At 32.8% G+C, this 21,278-nt stretch overlaps 2 protein-coding genes across 3 annotated transcripts; one reads left to right on the top strand and one right to left on the bottom strand.

Moving 5' to 3' along the window:
- The first annotated feature begins 257 nt into the window (after positions 1-257).
- On the top strand, positions 258-7,209 carry LOC114412190 (auxilin-like protein 1). 2 transcript variants are annotated; one of them, XM_028376010.1, is made up of 8 exons: positions 258-761; positions 1,602-3,078; positions 3,190-4,717; positions 4,845-4,942; positions 5,030-5,095; positions 5,163-5,252; positions 5,764-5,940; positions 6,898-7,209. In XM_028376010.1, exons 1-8 carry the CDS (start codon positions 409-411, stop codon positions 6,931-6,933), a joined length of 3,825 nt encoding a protein of 1,274 aa, XP_028231811.1. In that variant the 5' UTR covers positions 258-408; the 3' UTR covers positions 6,934-7,209. The 2 variants fall into 2 exon arrangements, with proteins under 2 accessions (XP_028231811.1, XP_028231804.1); XM_028376003.1 differs by having other exon boundaries at positions 1,602-4,717.
- A 4,904-nt stretch (positions 7,210-12,113) lies between these two features.
- On the bottom strand, positions 12,114-14,425 carry LOC114412206. The gene has a single exon (XM_028376022.1). It carries the CDS (start codon positions 14,143-14,145, stop codon positions 12,205-12,207), a length of 1,941 nt encoding a protein of 646 aa, XP_028231823.1. The 5' UTR covers positions 14,146-14,425; the 3' UTR covers positions 12,114-12,204.
- Between the last annotated feature and the right edge of the window lie 6,853 nt (positions 14,426-21,278).

Raw genomic sequence — 21,278 nt, forward strand, 5'->3', positions numbered from 1 at the left:
TATCACTGAAATGCTGATTGGACTGAACTATTCCCAAGCAGAACGACAACACAGGAGACAAATCCTTTTTTTTAATATTTATATTTATATTAATTATGATATTTACGGGTTCTTGCAGTCACCCGTGGAACTCCCGTTTATGATTTATCAACCGCCCAGAGTCAGAGGAGAACAGCTACGAATTAAAGACCGAAACAACCGGTTGCAAGTACGTGCACACACGTTGATTGTGTTTTTTTAACGGTTAGATAGACCGCGATTTCCCCCCTCATTCCGTTGCAAAAGACTTTTACTACATTTTTTTTTCTCTCACCATTTTTTTTTTTTCTTTTCGGTGTCTCTCTGACTCTTGCTGAACGTAAGCAAGAAGAAGGAGAAGAACTTCGACACCGTCTTCGTGTCGCCGCCATGGAGTTCACAGTTGCCACCACAACTTTCACGAAGAAGCTCTCAAACGGCAGTGGCTACGGCGTCTCCGGAAGATCCGCGTATGACGGCGTCTTCGCCACTCCTATCAAGCTCCACACTCCAAAATTCTCCTCTCAGTTCGACGACTACCGCGAGATTTTCTGCGCTGCTGCTGGAACGTCCATTCCGATCCTCGAACTTCCGGAGCTCAACAATAGAAAAAACAACGACGTTCGGTACTCCAAGTTCGATTACTCAAATGTCTTCGGCGGGCTTGAGAATCTAGGCGCTGCTGCGGTGCCTTTCCCGGAGCTTGTTGCTGAGCCTAAGAAGAAAAATAGCTTCAGAGCAAGGTGAGTTTGCTTCCTGAGTTTTTTTTTTTCATTAGGGTTTTAACTTAATGTGACTTGAGATATTGAGTGTGCATGTGTTTTTGCTTGAAATACAGATTGGATTATTCGAGAATGTTTGTTATTTGAACTTAACTATATCAGTCATGTGAGTTGGAGAAAGGAGAAGCTGCTTTTGCTTTTGCTCTTTTTATTTATTAGTTAATTATTAATTATTTGTGTTATCGTTATGCGCTCGAGTTAGTAAGTGGACAGCAAAGTAATAATACATTACTTTTTTTTTGTCACTTTTCTTTAAAAAAAGAAAGAACGAATCAATGAAAATCTACTGTTTCGCGGAACTTGTTGATCCCCTTCTTCGGCATTGCTGTTATTGTACTTTACCAGTGGAGGAGAGATCTTGTAGGTTAAGGTTTCAAATACAATACGATTTTAATTTTAATATTTGGAATTGGACCTGGGAATCGAGATCTACATAACTTCTCAAGTACTACTTGAAATACATGGATGAGTTTTTAGTTGCAAATGACACCTAGTGTATGACATTACTCTCTTACTAATAGGGTTTTTTTGTTCACATATAGGTGAAATTTATGCCTGTATTGTACCAAAAAAGGTACACATTTGTACAATATTTAGCAAAAATTCCCAAGAAGGGGCTTGGGTTGTGATTGTGAATATTAGGCAGATTCATAAATTGATCTTTGTGGAAGGATAGAGATCTTTTGGAAAATTACTTTATCATGCAAACCAATTTTGTAGCATTGATAACTAAGTTCTCGTAGGCTGCTTAGGATGCTGATGTTAACATAAGTGATTTTCCTGTCATTTATTATTCTGTAGGAGCAAGGTCAAAGGAGAAAACCAATCTTCCAGGGAAGATCAAACTAATTGTTCAAAGGAAATTCCAGTGGCATCATGGTCATCTAATGATACCAGAAGGATCAATATGTCATATCACAAAGTTAACCAAGGAAGCGAAAATGGAACAAATGGGACGACACATATTGCTCAACTCCGTGCTGTCCCTGCTTACACTCAATTAATTGAAGAAGTCAATCCGGTGAAGATGAACAGGGCTAATAAGTCTATACCAGTAGCACAGGATACTACTTGTTCTGGTAGTCATGGCAATGAGGGGAAAAAAGAAGCTGCACATTCTACTAAATCATTTACTGGTGCTTCACCTGATAATTCTAAGAAACAGTCTTCCAACAATGGAGTGAAAGTTACAAGTAGATCCGATTCTATTGATCTGTTTTTTGATGCATGTGAGATTAGCAATGGAAGTAATGGAACACATTATGTCAAAGTTCCTCTATCCGAGACTACAGAAGGTAACAGTGAAGCTATGAAATCAATGCCAACCAAATGCCAGGCATCTAAAAGTAGCTCATCCGAAGGTGTTGCTGGTGCTGATTCGCCTTCATACTTAGATGACATGGTAGACTTAAATTCAGAGGTAGCTGCTTCTGTAGCTGCTTTAAGAAAGGCAATGGATGAGGCTCAAGTAAGAATGAAGGTTGCAAAAGAGTTGATGAGAAGAAAGAAAGAAGGTTTTCCTGATCGTGTCAAACAAAAGTCTAACATTGAATTGAAAGCTGAGAGAAAAAAAGAGGCTAAAGTCACATATAAAACAAAGAAAATTGATACAAGGCAAACATTTAGAGAAATGGATGCTTTTCAAAATGCTTCTTCTGAGGTAGGGAAGTCAACAATGAGAATAGAGCAAGTGAGGCCAGATCTGGGGGCAAAAGAAACAAGTGTTGCTAAAGTAGCTGTACAAAAAGCACAGAAGAAATTGAAATCAACTCAAGTGAAATATGAGAAAGAGGTTGAACAGAAAGAAGCGAATCATAAAGGAAAAATTCTTGAGCTTAAACAGGCAGAAAATAACAAGAAAGAGCTGTACGTTAAAAACACGGATAAGAATGCCACTGATAAACCAGAAGGACCTGATCAAACAATAGAAATTGTTACGAAATATTGGGGGCTGAGGAATAATGAAGCAAGTGTGTGTGAAGAACTTGTCCAGGAAACTAGACATAGGTGTCAAGAAGTAGTAGATGAAACAAAACTAGTTCAAGAGACACTTGAATGTGGAACAATGGACAAGAGTTTGAAGTTTAATGAAACTGGGGAAGTTGAGGATAAGGCTACATCTTTTTATGAACTTGAAGACTATGAAAGCAACCTTGGTGGGCAAGGGTTAATAACAAGAAATGGGAAAAAAGTTGCTTGTAAGCCAGAAGAAGATGGCAACAAATTTGAAGGGTCCTTTGAGCTGGAAGAATGCAAAATAAATTTGAGAGCTGCTCAGGAACTGGGAGAGGTTGAGAAGAACATTACCCAAGAGCAAAAAGGAAGTGAGGATAGAGTTGCTGTGTCCAATGAGCTGGAAGAATGCAAAATAAATTTGAGAGCCGCTCAGGAACTGGGAGAGGTTGAGAAGAACATTACCCAAGAGCAAAAAGGAAGTGAGGATAGAGTTGCAGTGTCCAATGAGCTGGAAGAATGTGAATTGACAGAGATTCTGGAGCCACTTAACAATGAGAGTGTGCACAGTCAACATGGCTCAGATTTCGTAAGTACAGATGAAGACATAGAAAACTTGGGGTGTTTGGAGGATAGAAAGAAAAGGAATGATTCTGGTTTTCTTGATATCAATCAAGAGACCGAACATTCTTGTCAGAGAGAAGCCACTGATGATACATTGTATGGCGAGGAGCCAACTGAGGTAATTAGAGGGACTCAATCTGATCCTAGTCGTGAGGATGTAAAAGCTGAGGAGGCTGGCAAGTCTACAGAAACCAGTTCAAGCTATGATCCAGATGAAACTGAGAAGTTGAACAAAACTCAGGTAGCTGATACAATTATTGAAAATGTGGAAACTCTGGAAGTAAATCCAGAGGTTCATTCATGTGATGTGCAGGATGATACAATTCTAGCAAGTAATGCTTCATTTCAACATCAAGAGAGATATGAAGAAACAGACCCTGTTCAGGAGACAAACGATTTCCATGAGAAACATGATGCAGGTGAGACTTCTTCCTTCATTCAAATTGCCCTTGAAGTCAATGGGGCATTCAATCAAATGCCAAATATATTTGAAACTGAGACCACCGAAGGTAATGCTACAAGTATTGGTGACACTGACATAAATGATGGGCAAAATCAAGATCAGTGCTGGGAAAAGTCAGAAAATGACTGCAATCTGGAAATGCTTGTTGAAGACATAACTCCTGAGTCTGCAGAAATCTGCAAGGATGCATTGGAGACGAGGGTTGCATTAAATGAAGAGGTAGATGAGAATCAGTCTAATTCTTCTAATGAGGAAAATTTGTTTGACAATGAACACAATATAGAAGAATCTCAGATACCTTGTACATCAGATTGGAAATCAAGTCCTTTCAAAGAAGAGGAGGTTGAATCAAGTCATAGCAATCTAAGGGAGAGTAATCAAGCATCTGTAACAATGGAAGATAAGGAAGCAAATGGTAACTTGCATAAGGAAGAGCAGGAAAAGGAACACCTCAAAAAACTCAATGAAGCAAAAGAGAAGAAAAGAGAAAGAGAAAAGGAAAAATTAGCAGTAGAAAGAGCAATTCGTGAAGCACGTGAAAGGGCATTTGCTGATGCCAAAGAAAGGGCGACTCTAGAGAGAGCTGCAGCAGAAGCACGTCAGAAAAACATTTCTGATGGGCGAGAAAGGCTAGGAAAAACCACTAGTCAGGCAAATGAGAAGACACCAGCTGAGAAGGCTGCTATGGAAGCAAAACTTAAAGCCGAACGTGCCGCGGTGGAGAGAGCAACCGCAGAGGCACGGGCACGTGCCATAGAAAGGGCACTCTCTGAGAGAGCTGCCTCTGATGCAAGAAATAAATCTGTTGCAGGATTTGGGGCTTCCCGTGATAATGGAATAAAGCATAACTTCCATTCAAAATCTTTCAGCTATGGTGGTATGTGATGTTATGTTCTGCTAGTTCTATAGCTGACCTTATATTTTTCTTGTTTCATTGATTCTTTATTACAGTACTTTCTGTTTAAAATTTTTATTGATTCTGTACAAATTGTATTTTCCTGAAGTTCGTGATTCTACTGATGTATCTGATGGAGCTAATGGTGATTCTGCTCAGAGATGTAAAGCTAGGTTTGAGAGGCATCAGAGAATAGGGGAACGTGTGGTATGGTTCCTGGTTTTGCTAAATTTTTTTGTACAGATTTGTTAATATGTCAAATGGTTTGTTCATTCTTTGTTTTGGACTATGCAGGCAAAGGCTCTTGCAGAAAAGAATATGCGTGACTGCCTTGTGCAGAAGGAGCAAGAGGAGAGAAATGTAAGTTTCTTATCAAAGTTTGCAGTTCACAAGTTTCACATTGTCTTACAAAATCTTATTTCTACAGAGGGTAGCAGAATCTCTTGATGCTGATGTTAAAAGGTGGTCAAGTGGGAAGACAGGAAACTTGAGGGCATTGCTTTCAACATTACAATATGTATGTGTAAACATCCTAAATATGTTTAGTCTGCGCAGTGCATTTGTTGAGATTGTTTTGCCTTGATAGATAGATATGAACTTGCCATGGATCTTTTTTTTCTTCCTTAATCTCTTGAATCTAATCACTGTAAACTAGGGAAAATAAAGACATGAAAATATATCATTTTCAAAAGTGCTATGTTATTTTAAAACTCAAGCGAACTTATGTGGGAATAAAAGTACTTTTACCTACTAATCTGTAATGTTGGATAACTAGGCTGACCTTGTGGAAGTGTTAATTTTACCTGTAATCGTGATTTGAATTTTTTTTTAATTGAAATAGAGAAAATACACGTGAATGGATTACCGAACAAAAATGCACTTTTTGTGAAATACAACCAGATGTTGGCTTGCATTAGCTCCAAAAACAGTTACTTCTTTTAGTACTATGCCTTCTAGTTTTATCATTTTCCGTTGTGCGATGGAGCCATTTTGCTTAGGAAATTATGTTTCAAAATTGTGTTCTGCAGATCCTTGGCCCCGATAGTGGTTGGCAACCGATTCCTTTGACAGATATAGTAACCTCCACTGCTGTAAAGAAAGCTTATCGTAAAGCTACTCTATTTGTGCATCCTGACAAGCTGCAGCAGCGGGGGGCAAGCATTCAACAAAAGTACATTTGCGAGAAGGTTTTTGATCTTCTAAAGGTTTGACCTCATTTGTTCTTTTAAGTTCTAAACCATTCTACTGATACTATATTCACAACCTACAATCATAATATACACTTACCTAAAGATAGGGACTATTTTGGATTTTCATTAAGTTAGAGACTAATATGTAATAGGGATACAAAGTCAGGATTAAATCGCCTGTTTACTCGTTTTGTTATCATCAAATGACGTGGCATCTTTTAAGAGGCACGTCTATGTGTCATGCCACGTCATCCTTTAGTATCACGTTAGATAGTCCATGTGACATTAAAATTGACCTCACTAACAGCGTTACTTTAAAATTGAAGGAAATGACTATTTTGCAACACCTATCCAAAGATAGGGACTATTTTGCATTTAACATTAAGTTAGGGACTAATATGCAAAATGGGTACAATCTCAAGGACTAAATTGTCTATTCACTCTATTGATGTGAGATTCTAGTGTTTGGAAATAACATTTTTGAAAAAATAAATTACAATTCCATCCATCCATATCCATTTAATATATGAACTCGTTATTATATATCATAAAATAAATTTTGTTGAACAAAATTACTATTGACAGTATTTTCATTTGTTTTGCCGAAAATATGAAAGCATTCTTGTTCAAAATCTAATTTTTGTAACTAACACTATCTGGCTACCAAAATTAGTGAATTATAATTATAAATAATGAAAATATTAATTACATCTAACATCCTTTTAATCATATCAAATTTAATAAAATCATCTCATAAAAAAATGTACATGTGAAAATAAAGTATATTCCCTCTCCCAAAATAAGTGTCTCATTTGGAATAAAAATTTGTCTCAAAATAAGTGTTATATTTGGTTTTTTAATGTAATATTAATTGTTTTTTTCATCATTACCCTTAATAAGTGTCATTTTAGTATTTGAATCTAATATTAATACTCCTCGCTTTCATCTGATTTTTTGTTTAACTGTCCCCAGGAAGCTTGGAACAGATTTAACATGGAAGAACGATAAGCAGTACACTGTTGCGCTATATGATGGCAATGCGCGCGCGGTTGCGACGATTCAAGTTTATTTATTTATTATTATTTGTATGAAAAGTAGGCTCAAAGAAATCAGTCAATATATGGGCTGCAAGTGCAAGTGAAACTTTACGGTGGGTTTACTTGTGCAGAAGAGAAAAAAATAGAAGAAAAATAAGAAAAAATATTTGAATTAAAATAGAGAAAAAGAGGTGAGATCCAACATAATTTTAAATAGTAATTTTAATCCCCGTAAATTGTTGACAAATTCATTCCTAAAAGATTAAGATTTAAAATTTAGTTTCTGAAAATGTAAAAAAGTATAATAAATTTATTTGGTTGTTAATTTTGTTTGTTAAGAAAATAGCTTATGTTGCACAAAGGAATGAATTTATTATAAAATTGATTGCTAACGTGGTTATGCATGCTGAATAGATTGGACGAAAATATCAAGAAGTTATTATTATTGGATTTAAATGTCAGTCATGTTCAGTTGGATGAAAATGCTAGTAATTTTTATTTTGGACAAAAATGTGAGTACGTTCTCATTGGATGTTAGTAGAGGTGTTCAAAACCGAATTAATCCAAACGGAAAATCGTAAACCCTAAAAAAAAACCAAAATTCAAATCAAATCGTGAGTTTTTGGATAAGTTTGGTTTTTTTTATAGAAATCGAGCGGTTTGGTTCGGTTTCGGTTTCTAGCTGAAAATCTAAATCGAACCAAATTGCATATTTATATATTATATATATTTTTTAATTTTTATTTTAGTACGTGTGACATTACCTATTAGGTATGGATTGTGTTTCAGTTTCACTATTTATGTTTCACTTATTTCTGTGTTGTGTTTCACTTATTTCGGTTTCATATGTTTTACTTGAATGATTGTTGTAGCAAATTTTTATGAATTATTTGACTGTTTTATATTTTTATACTTTATTTTCTTAAGAAATATTTAGATCTACAATATGTTCATTTTTATTATGATTATAAACAAGATTTTGTAATTTAAAAAAAACTGAAAAAATCGCCCAAATCGCACCGCATAGATTGGTTTGGATTTTATTTTTTTAAAAATCTAAACTGCATGTTAATTTATTGTTTGATTCAGACATAATTTTGAGAAAAACTGCCCAAATCGCACCGCGAACACCCCTAGATGTTAATAATTCTCTATTGTATAAAATATTCCAAAAATTAACATAAAACTAAAATATGATATAATATTAAACATTAAATAAGAGATTTCTTCTAATAAAATTTCAACTAACTTCATCAAGTAATTTTCTTTGGATATTTTATATTATTGTAAATTTTAAAATAAATTAAATAATATATATATAAATAATAAAACTAAATATCTAAAAAAATCACTCTTTTTTTTAATAAATCAATATATATATATATATATATATATATATATATATATATATATATATATATATATATATATATATATTCTAAATGAAAGTATAATAGACTTAAATAAATTTATAAAGTAATTATATATTAATTTTTTTTTAAAATTTTGTAATTTTGTAATTATCATTTTAGTTTATTTGAAATAAATAAGTATGTTTACATTCTAAATGATAATAAACATAAATTTATTAAAATTAATGTTTATTTCTATTCTTTTAGGTAATTTTTTTATGCATAACTATATCTTTTTATTTAAAAAATAATCTTACTATCTTATTTAAAATATAATTACAGTTAAAACTTTTCATTCTTTCTCAAGTTTATTTAGTATTTAAGCATTAGACTGGCACAAAAGACTAACTAAATAAGATTTTGTTTTTTGTTTAGTCTTATCGTTTCCTCCTGAAATGTTGTGGATTCCACTTTCTTCTGGAATGGAACTCGGGATTTGACTTTTAAAAAATTATTTGAAGTTTGACATGCTGATTACTTGCCCTTCAAGCAGAGAAGCGTCGATAGCAAGAATAGGAAGACAGTTTCTGAAGAATTTTGGGAGGCTGTAAAGAGTGATATAAAAATATAAATTATATTAAATCCAAAATGATATAAAAATAAACGAAACATACCCGCAGCTAGAGAAAATCAAAAGTCTCTCTACTATAAAAAAACTTATATCAAGATGCTAAAACAAATATCCACTTGTCTAAGAAACTTAATCTTAATCTTACTAATAACCTTTATTATAGAAAATTGATAATATTTAAAAATTAACTTGTATGATATAATAAACTATAATTATTATAGTTAAACAACGTAATTTTTCTTGAATACGTAATGTGTAGACTTGCTTTCCTTTCTCCCCTGCCTTCTTTTGGTTTACTAAGGAGTGGTTTAAAACCACGGAAGAGGAGACAAGGAACGAAGAGAGTGATCATTTGCGAAGATTTTGGAAAATATGCGCGGTTTGGATGTACTGAAGAGGATGGAAATTTTTAAAAAAACTGATGGGACCCATAGTGAGCATAAATGTGCCAAATTTTACATCCTTTGTCCGTTTGTGTTTTGGGCATGCCATCACCACTCCCCATTTCTTTCTCACGTCTTCTATTATAATAATAATAAATCATATTAATAAAAATAAAAGTAAATAATAACAATAAGAATATATTATGATACTATTAATAATAAAAATAAATAACAATAATTATAATAATAATAATATATTTTTATATAATATTAATCTCTCTTATTTTCTTACTTATCACATTAATTTAAATATTTATCTTCTTTTTTATTCTATTTTTTAATTAAATCATTATCATTTTTATTTTATTTCTCTTCTGTCTATTCTCTTTCATTCTCTCCATTTATTTCTTCATAATCAAACACACTTTAAAGGTTTGTATACTGGTCCTAGAGGTGGGAAAACAATTATGTGTGGTTTATTAGGAAGAAAATTGTTGCTATCATTTAATAAAAAGCTCTAAATACTTCTTGGTTACTAAACCACTAACAAGTTGTTCACATCATTTCAAAGTGATAGATGCGCTCCCCACTTCCCCAATCGAAGATCCCCACGTTCATATACAAAAATAATTGATTGAGCAAATAAATGAACTACTCAAATTGATACACAACCATACGCAATTGAATCATTTTCTAGCAAGGGTTATTGGCCATCACAATATTTGACACTTTCAATTCTCAAACCAGTAAACGAAATATTCAGTTACTCTACAAGTAATGTAGTTTGACACCCTGCACTTAAATTTGTTGCAGTCCTTGTTCCTTGATAATGAACTTGAAAGTGATTAGCAGAAAACTACGAGCAACTATGACACATCTCAAACATAGGATAGGCTTTACATATTAATTGAGAAACGGTATAACTTTCAAACCAATGCATCAATGGACTTCAAAGAATCTTGAACTAGTAGTACACTTAAAACCAGTGACAAGAATGACAGAGAGGGCAATTATTTAATGCACCCTCAAAATTACTTGTTGCACTTCTTTTAAAATATTATTATAAAAGTTAATGAACTTATATTACATGATTGATTTGTTATTTAACGGCATAATTTACTTTATAATTTTAGCACATAATTTTTTTTCCTTTTCAAATTTATATTTTAATTTAAAATTTAAGATTGAATTTTAAATTTTAAATCAGTTTTGAATATGTATTTTTTACCCTCAATCCTTCTTTTTCACGTCAAATTTCCTGTAGATATTTGGTTGTCTCAGGTCAATCCAGAGCAGCTAGGTGTTGTTTTTGCATCATTTTCAAAATTTTGACGTGGAATTGAGTATTAGTGTATTTTTTTTTTTTTGATAATGTATTAACGTGAATTTGTAACGTCAAAACAAGCACGCTCGTAGAAGCTATTGAAAACTACTTCTCATTTGACGTGATTTCTTGCGTCCCAAAATTAAAAATCATACACGCACTTTAACAACTACCTATGGAGAAAATTATAAATGGTATTTTCTAAAAGTAATTATTATTACCAATAAACCCGTTGAAAGAAAAAGAAAAGAAGAAGACGTTGGGAGTTCAAAATTTTCTCACTAATAAAACTAACAAATTTTAAAAAAAATTGATACATCAATGCAACGTCCAAAGTCCCATTAAATAAATTCCTTACTTGCATTCCCTTTGATCTGTATCATCAAACTAATTTACAATTGAAGTAATATTCTTAACACATTGCTTGATCCAACCAGACAAAACACGTGCAACAGATTTAAAGAAATCTTTTCAAGTATAGATGCCACTAAAAATCCTTTGAACCTTGACCACAACAGTTCACCAAATTAAATATCACAATCACATTTCACATGCAACCTAAGCCTAATACATTACGCTTTTCTTCTTTTTTAAATACATAATTGTCCCTTTTTTGTTTGATTGTTTGAAGATATATCCATGGATACATGAATGTAATCACTAAATGGAACTCAGAAGCATCTCCATCATCTTGTGAAAATACAACAGCAAGTGCAAATGCAACATTACTGTTGGAAGTTTAAAGACATATATAGGATACTCCTCAATATTTACATACAAATATGTGACGGGGCTTTACTAAACACTGATCTACAAGGGTATACTTTAGATTAAAACAGAGGGATGAAAAGAACTGAGACAACCTTGTGGAAGGAAAAAATTACTCCTAAAAGAAATATGCGACGGCTTACCTTATCCTCTTGAAAAGAATTCATAATTCAATTGTTCACCTACCTTACGGTTGTTCATTGTCATTTTGATTTATTTCACCCTTGCGGTTCTGTTCCACCTCTCTAATTCTTCTACTTAACCAACAAACTTGCTGCAAGGGATGAATTAATCTGTGGACATGACTTGAACACCAGCATAAATTACTTTATATCACCTGTTTGTTTGTGAAGAAGGTAAAAAATTATGGCAACAGAACTTCTGAATGAGAAATTGCGATTGAGTGGATCCCTAACCACTTCACAGCATATATATTCAACCGAAATAAAAATAAAATCATTCCCCATGACCAAGATAACGCAACTCCTTTCTAAAAAAAAATTACTGCGGAAAGAGAGCTGAATGTTACAAGATTATTTATTTCTGCTTTGATGATTTTGGATATGGATACCCCACATAGGAGCTTATTCTTAGGCTAAAATGATTTATTTGTTCTCTTATAAATTAAATTGCAAACATATTATGGAAGATAGGAATAGAGATCTCGGAGACTAATAACTTAATAAAACAAAGAAGTGTATCAAATATGCTGTATTTTCATTTCTTTAATTATTTAGTTAGCATCGGAGAAAAAGAAAAAGAAAACCCTCGCCACAGTAGCTAATTAATCCAGCACAACTAGTTTCTGATATTCTGGGCCAGAAATAGCTGCTTCCATGGCTTCTTCAGGGCTCAGCTCCCCCTCCTTATCCAAGAACAGTGTCAGCAAATTCTTAGAAAACCCACTAAGCAGTGCCACTCCTTTCTGAGTGGCTGGCACTGGGGTAGCCTTTGAGTCTCTCAGATTCCAAAAGACTATCTGAGGCACTGCATCACCAAACCCTTTCTCACCAAACTTTCTAGTGATTGCTTGGTAATCTGTCTCCCAAGGGTTTGCTGATGCTTGATCAAACTCCATGTCACTAAACACAAACAACCTCTTGATCATCTGATCAGGCTTCAGATTCCCACTCACAGCCACCTCCAACAAGAGATCAAACACCTTCTGAAAATCAGTGTTCATCCCCCACTCCATGTTCCTAATAAATTCAGTCTTGGACCCGAGATCATCCCCTTCAATCAAATGAAGCTGAGGGTTTTCACTGAAAGTTACAACCTTCCCCTTCCAAGGCTCCTCACACAACTCAGACACCAACAACCCCAATGCGACAGAAACCTCCATGGGGACCCCACTCATACTCCCAGACACGTCACAAACAGCCAAACAATTCTTCATCTTCCCCTTCTTCAACAAATCATCCACAATCCTCTTCCATTGCAACTCAGCCACATCCCCACCATCCCCATCATCCAAAGACCCTATAATCTGATGGGGAAGCAGAGCACCAGCAGCAATGGTACTCTTCCCTGACTTCACATCCTCCAAGTAAGCCTCAAACCTCTCCTTATCATGCTTCAAAAACTTCTCTTTATAAAATTTCATAGCAACAGAAGCAACCCTATTATAAGGAATCAAATCCCAACGATTTGCTCCTATAAACACCTCAGGCAACTCCAACACCTTCCTCAAAGGCACCAACACCTCCTTCCTCAACCGATCGCGAACCCTGTAAGCATAATAAGCCTCCTCAACCCCCTCATACTCCTTATACTCATCACGAGGAAAAACCCTCTTGCCAATAGTTTCACACAACAACGTGTGACGATCGAAAGAGGAATCGACAGAGGGACACCATTTCGCCGCAAGACTGACTTTTGTCACCAGCCCAGATTTCAAAAACTCGTGATCCTTCCTCAGACACTCAGCAAAGTAATCAGAGACACGATCGTGAAGGAAACGAAAATCTGGGTCTTTTGCATAACGTTCAACAAGCTTCTTCGCCAGTGCAACCCTTTTCTCTTCTCTGGCAACATGCGCAATCTCCTTCTCGGAAGACTCCTTTTCCTTTTCTACGTTGACCCTTTGGGCCAAAGATTTCGTTTTCACCTTCTGCATCTTCTGGGTCCTAGGGTTTTTCTTTTTGTTATTGTGAGCCCCTCTCTTGCGATTCTGCCACGCTTCTTTTTGGACCTTGCGGGCATCGGATCCTTCTAGAAGGAGGTAGAGGATCTCAGGGAGATCCTTAAAGTATCCAAATTCGGCGAGGGAGGAGACGTTGGCAGCGAGGGTTTTGGGGTGACGGCGGTGGAGCCAGAGGGCGGCGGGGTAGAAGCTCTGACGGTCGGACTTGCCAGTGCCGCGGACACCGCGGAGGTTGCAGACGAGTTTGAGGGCGGTAAGGGGGTTGAGGGCCCAGGCAAGTTCGAGTCTTTGGAGGATAGTCTCTGGTGGGGTGTCGGGGACCACGTGGAAGAAGAAGTCCAGACATGGATTTCCCGTTGTGAAGAATGTGGGAGACATGTTTTCTGTTAGGGTCATGTTTGGGGGTGGTGGGGATGACATGGTGTTGAATTTGACCACCATTTGATCTATGAAAGGGTCAATTGGAGTGGTTCTTGTGACTGTTTGGGGTTGGGTTGGGGTTGGGGTTGGGGTTGGGGCTGGGGTTTGGGTGGGGTAGGGATTGTAGAGTTCAGGTGGGCCTATGAGGGTGGGGGTGGCCATTGTTTTGTGGCGTGGAATGGAAGGGAATGAGTGATGTGAATTTGGGGATTTTGTGTTTTTAAGGAAGGTAGAATGAGTTCAAAGGGCTTGGGCTTTGTTGGCGATGGAGGTTTGATTTGTGGAAGGAAAAGATGTGAATTTGGGGCAGAAGCTGAGGCTATGAGGCAGGGGTAGGAGACAGAAGAAAGAGTTTTGCGTTTACATGGAGAATGGGGGGACGATTTGTGGGCTGTTTATAGGTGACTGTGCTTGGGGACCAAGTTTTATGAGTGAGAAAAGACTGGGTTAGCAGTTTTGGGATACGAAAAAATATTTTATGGGTAATATAAAAAGGAATTTTATTAGTCAGCACTTGGCATTTATGATATGCTTTAAGAATTAGAGTAAATCTTAATGAATAAGAAAACCGTGTGTTCTTCTTTAAAAAATTACAGACATCTTGCTCATGTTTAAGAAAATTATCCATGTCTATTTTTAATATATATATATATATATATATATATATATATATATATATGTTTCTCCTTATATTTAAAAAAATTATATATATCTTTTTATTATTTTTAAAATTTATATAAATTCTTTAAATATCGTCTAAATAACTTTGTGTTAAAAGTTTAAATATTTGATCATAATAAATTATGCATATTGACAATTTTGATTAAAAAAAGACTAAAATATATTTTTGTCCTCATAAATATGAAAATATTTAAAATTCGTAATTATAATTTTTTTTGTGAATTTTTCATCCTCACAAAATTTAAATCTATTACTTTTTAGTCTATAACAAGGTTTGAGTACATTTAATCTTATAGAAAGTGTTAGCTTTTTAAATTTTTCACATCGGTTATATATTCTGAACTATGTTTGGATTCAGTACATCCGAACCTACGTGTATGTTATTATAAAAATTGCTAGATTTTTCAAGTTTTCTACAACAAATTTAAAATTCTGAGTATAGGTTCGGATGTACCAAAGCCTAGCTTTTAGTCAAAAGGTAACAAATTTAAAATTATGTGAGTATGAGTAATAAATAATTTTTTTTTGTAGTAGTAAATTCCAAACACTTTTATATTTATGAAGAAAAAAATATATTTTAATCTTTTCTAATTAGATTGTCAATGCGCATGATTTGTTATCGTCAAATGTTTAGATGATATTTAGGAGAGGTTTTAAAAACAGGAGTGAGACATGTGTAGGTTTTAAAAAAGAAAAAAAAAACATGTATAATTTTTTAACACCTGATGGGAAACAAGTGGTAATTTACACAAGAAAAAAAAAACCATGTGTTTTGTTAAAAAAAAAAGGAAAATTGTGTGCTAATTTTTTCTATTTTATAGTAACTGTGAATGTATATCATGCAAGTTTTGATGATGTCAAAAGTTTACTTGATAATCACGGATTTAATCAAGTCAAAGAACAAGATCAAGAAAATCTAAGATAAGAACTTAGCAAATTTGTTAGAAGAATCTCAATTTGATTGCTATAGTTTGGCATTAAATCTTTACTATCAAAATTCTTTTTATTAAGGATAAAATCAGTTCAAAAAATTTCTTTTTGAACTGGTAATCGATTACAATGTTCATGTAATCGATTACTAGAGAGTTTGTGAAAATGACATTAAAAATTTTGAACGGATGAACCAACGACACAAAATCATTTGAATTTTAAATTGTGTAATCCATTACAAGAGTCATGTAATCGATTACTAACGAAAGATTTTAAAAAAACTATTAAAAAGTCACAACCCTTCAAAGATATGATTGTGTAATCGATTATAAGTGTCATGTAATCGATTAACAATGCTCATTTTTTAATAGTTTTGACATTGTTAACATACATTTGTAAGTTGTAACTCTAGTTTAGCTAAGGTGCCTTTACTTCAACTTTGATTTTTGACTTCTCTTTCATTAGCAAGCAAATGTTTTTGTTGTCCTTTTTTTTTCTTAATTTAACACAATTAAACAAGTATTTAAACTAAAGATCATTGTCCACCATTTAATAAATAGAAATGTTACTGGTAACTCATACAATAAGTTATACAATCAAGAGAAAAAAAGAAAAGAAAAGAAAGAGAAGCATATGATATAAAATAAATGATGCAATGAAAAGAGATAAATATATAAATTGGTGAACAAGTTTTTTTTAGGGAAACATAATGGTGAATGATTTTTTTACGGAAACATAATGGTGAACGAGTTATTTTTATAAATAACACAACTCTTTGATTAATAAATGCAAAATTAATAGATTATTAATTTTTTATATGCATAGTAAAGTTAATGTTTTACAAAGGTATATACTCTCAGAAAGATAAGAAACATTTTATACGATCCCTCATAAAGGTATATACTTTGTTCAGTTATGTCATTTGCTAATAATTTTCAGAAAGTAGGCACTAGGTAGTTGAGTCTTTTGTCTTTTGATTACTCTATTGAAAATTTACTACAATTTTGTAAACTATTACATGTTTATTTTTTTGAAATAAAAAATTACTATAATCAATATTTCAAGTGCATGTCATGAGTTGTTAATATAAGCCGCTTTTGCTGTTCATTTTCTTTCTAATACCACAACAGGCCCATGTTACTATCACTTACTTCTACTTTTTTTTATTGTGGATAAGTTCTTTAGAATTTGAAAATGAGACAATTGGAAAAAAAAAAGTGGTACAGGGAGTGTTAATGATTCATCTCCAGTTCCACCAATTAGCTCTCCCTCTCCATGTCATACTCAAAGTCAATCACAACAGGGGACATAAACTCCTTCACAACCACAAGGATATGAAACTCCACCACAACAAGGACAAGGACAACAACCTGAATTTGCACAAGCAGAGGTAAGGAAAAAAAAGTTGTTAGACCCCCTTCTAATATTTGGGAACATTTTATTAAGAAGGAAGATGTGATGGATTATTCTAAGTACTATAATGCATCATATGCAACAACTAGTTCTATCTATGGAACCTCTAACTTGAGAAGACATGTGTTCCAATAATGTAAGAAAAACTCAGGCAGGTAGGTTGATAAAAGTAAAAGACAATTGTTTTTGGAAGTGATAGTCAGAGTGACCCTAATAAAGTTTATGAAAAGGAGAAGTTGAAGAATGTTTTCACTTACTACGAATACTTGGATGTCAATTCAAAATATGAATTACATGTGTGTGACAACTCATTACATTGATGAAGGGTGGGAGTTGAATAAAAAAATATTGATTTATTTATTTATTTTTAACCACAAAGGTGAAACCATAAGGATAACACTAGAGATTTGTTTAAAAGAAGGGGGGATTTCAAAAGTTTGTTGTGTAACAGTGGATAATGCAAGTGCTAATAACTTGACCATTTCATATTTAGCTAGAGCATTAAGTGTTTGGAATGGACATACTTTGTCGAATGGAGAGTTCATGCATATGTGATGTTCTGCTCATATTTTGAATTTACTTGTTGGTGATGGGTTGAAAGAAATTGACCTATCCATTAGAAAAATAAGAGTTGCATGTAAGTTTGTGAAGTCTTCTCCAAGTAGATTTGCAAGTGTTAAGAGATGTGCTGAAGAAGTAAGTGTATCCACTAAGGCCATGTTAATACTTGATGTACCAACTAGGTGGAACTCTACTTATTTGATGTTAGATGTTGCTGAAAAATATGAGCATGCATTTTATCACTGTGAGTATGTTAAGGCTACATATGTGTTAAATCTCATATCTAGTGAAGGGGAAGGATGTCCCAAAGAGACTGATTGGCAACGTGCTCGTGTTTTTATTAGCTTTTTGAAGACTTTCTTTGATGCAACTCTTTCTTTTTTTGGGTCATTGCATGTTACTACTAACACTTTTTTTAAGAAGCTGGTTAGTATTCAAACATCACTAAATAAGTGGAGGCATAGTGATGACTTAGTGATACAAAGGATGACAACAAACATGCAGTTAAAGTTTAATAAATATTGGGAAAATGATGGAATTAGCTACCTTTTGCTTGTTGGTGTTTTTCTTGATCCTTGTTATAAATATGAGTACATTCAATTTTGTTTTAATCGTATGTATGGTGTTGAGAATAACATGAACATGATGAAAAAATTGAAAGACCTCATTCACAAACTGATTCAACAATATGTATTAGAGCACCACATTTCTCATTCTAGTAGCAATTTAGTCAATTCTAGTTCATTGGCTTCAAACATAGTCTCACAACATAATGATGACAAAGGTGATAAGGGTGATGATTGAGATGATGAATTTAGAATGAAAATGAAGAAAAAACAGGGTGAGGTGCAAAAAAATGAGTTAGACAGATATTTGGAGGATGATGTTGAAGATGACCACGTTGAGTTTGACATTTTGAATTGGTGGAAATCAAAAGCATCCAAATATTATATTTTTTCCTGTATGACTAGAGATATATTGGTTATTCTTGTATATGTTGTATCATCTAAGTCTGCATTTAGTATAGATGGTAGAATTCTAGATTCATTTCGTAGTTCCTCGAGTTCTACTATTGTTGAAGCTCCCATTTGTGCCCAAAATTGGCTTAGATCTAATAAGCAAAATGTTGATGACTTAGAGGTTGAAATAAATGAAGCAGAAAAGATTGAATCAGGTGTGTAATCTTTTATTTCAATTTTTATATTTGTATAAATATCAATTAATTTTTGTGCGGGTTGTGCTTAAATTTTTAGAGTTGTTTGGATTGACTTTAAATACTGTGAGTATTGATACTCAAGTGTTGGGACTAGTAGTGTTGAAATTTCTTAAGGTATTACTTTCAAGTACATTGTTATTTGTTTCACATTTTTTTCATATTTATTTTTCTACTATGTTTATAATATTAATATATCATATGTTGTTCGGTTGTTTTAGTAATTTTGGTTGCAACAAATATGTGTGATTGTAGCAAATCTGGTTGCAAGAAATTAGTTTATAGGAAATAATTGTGTTTCAAATCACTATAGTAAATCTCGTTGAAGAATATTTTGTTTTATTTTAATTTGTATTAGCCTATTTAAAAATATTATGTTGATGGTGTTAAATAAATCAATTTTACTACTTTCAAATATTTAATAATATTGTGTTAATTGCATTGGATATTTGGAAGAATCATGGGATAAAGTAGTAGTTATAAGAAAAAAAGATTAAATTTAAATAATCCGTTCATGAATGAATTGGGTTGGATTAAAAAAATTGTGAAAATCGAACCAATCCAACCAATCAAATTTGATTGGGTTAAATTTTAAATTTGATCAAAATCGGTTCAAACCGACATAAGACCCTAAGGGGTGGCTTAGATAAGGATGAAAACATAGCTGCGGTTAACTTGGTGACAACTTTTGGCATAAAAATCAAATACTTTTACTCATTCTCTTTTTTTTTTTTTTTTTTTTTTTTCTGTTTGAATCCGTTGAAGATTTTTGTATCAACGGCATTCAAAACTTACTCATGTCTACGGCAAAAAAATGTTGCCCGCGAGCTGTTTGCACGAAAACCCCAAAGACGGGCAGAAACACCTCATTAGCTCCTATTTGTAATGATGAATGTCAAATCCTATTATTCTGTTCACGACGATGATCAAATTTTAGGGATCAATGAAGATCTATGGTAATGATAATTCAACTTATGTGAGATGGAGAGAACCTGACTATGGAGGCAACGACGATGGGTTGAAGTTTAGTGGAGGATGATTTGGATTTGGGGTTCAGGGAGTGTGAGGAAAAATTTGTTTGTTTGTTTTTTTTTTTTTTTTTTAATTTAATAGTTTATTTTGTTAAAATAAAAATCTAATTTATGATGAAGGGCTAAGATATGTGCACTTTAGAGGAGCCTACAATACGATAGATTTAAGCTAATATATTTTGCAAAATTAGCTAAAATATTAGGTGGAAATTGGTAGCAAAAAATTGAAAAGTTAATAAAAAAATGCAGAGTTTGATAAAATTAACCGTTGAAATATTTAAAAAGTGTAAAATAATAAAAAAATAATAAAATCATAATTTTTTTTTAAAAGTTATCAGAAAAATTTGATAAATATACTAAAGATAAAAAAATAAAAAATATAAAAGTTATAAGATAGAAGCTAGAATTTTAATGAATGTTACTGTAGGTAATGTTGTAAAAAATGTTAAAAATTACTAAAAACGTTACTATAAAAATTTAATTTTTAACTAGTATAAAAAATCAAAGTTACTGAAATACATTGTGTAACATAGCCTTAAAGAATATTTAGTTAAAAAAATATACTAATAAAGATAAAAAAAATGCAATAATTGAAAATGTGTGAGAAAGAAATTTTGTAGCTAGTTTTTGAGGTAGTATATGAATGTACCTTCAAATGAAAGAAGAGAAAAGTACCAAAAAAAAAAAGATAAGAATGTACCAAAAAAATGAAAGAAGGGACAAAATATAAATAGTTTAGAGTTTGGAAAGGAAGGTGAGAGTTTAATTTTCAAATTTCATATTCTAAATTTCTAATCTATAATATAAAATAACTTTAAATATATTGATAATATACAATAATTTATATTGTTAACTAATCAAACAAATTTATCATATACAACATGGTTAAATAACGTAAAACTTTTATAAACACATTTCAAATGAATTCTTATTTTTATTTATTTTGAAAATAAATTAAATATAAAGAATTTTGTTTTATTGTTGCGATTTGGGAAGCTGGTACAATTCAATAGGTATGACTTCTTATTGATTTTGTTTTAGACTATGCTTGTAACTTTCTTGACCCGTTGATCACATGCTTGACCACCAAGTTTTAATCAAATAAATAAGCCTTAGTTTTAGGATCAAACAGGCTGTACATTATTTCTTACAAAAAATAAAAAATAAAAAATAAAAAATAAATAGATCTAGATATAGGAATGGCAAAACTCGTTAGTAATCTAATAATAATAATTGTTATCATAAGTGTCAAAACAGTTTTTTTATATTGAAAACATTCTCATATCTTTCAGGAAATAAGGTAAATATGAATAAAAGACATGTTATTGAAGGATTAAATAAATAATTATTTAAATTTGAAGGAATAAAAATAAATTTAAGTATTAATTTGATGACAAAATAATGAACCACTTGTAGAAGCAAACTTCATGATGAATCAAGATTGATTCAAGGAGTTTTGATGATAA

This window comes from Glycine soja, chromosome 1 (assembly GCF_004193775.1).
Source record: "Glycine soja cultivar W05 chromosome 1, ASM419377v2, whole genome shotgun sequence".
NCBI classification, from domain to species: domain Eukaryota; kingdom Viridiplantae; phylum Streptophyta; class Magnoliopsida; order Fabales; family Fabaceae; genus Glycine; species Glycine soja.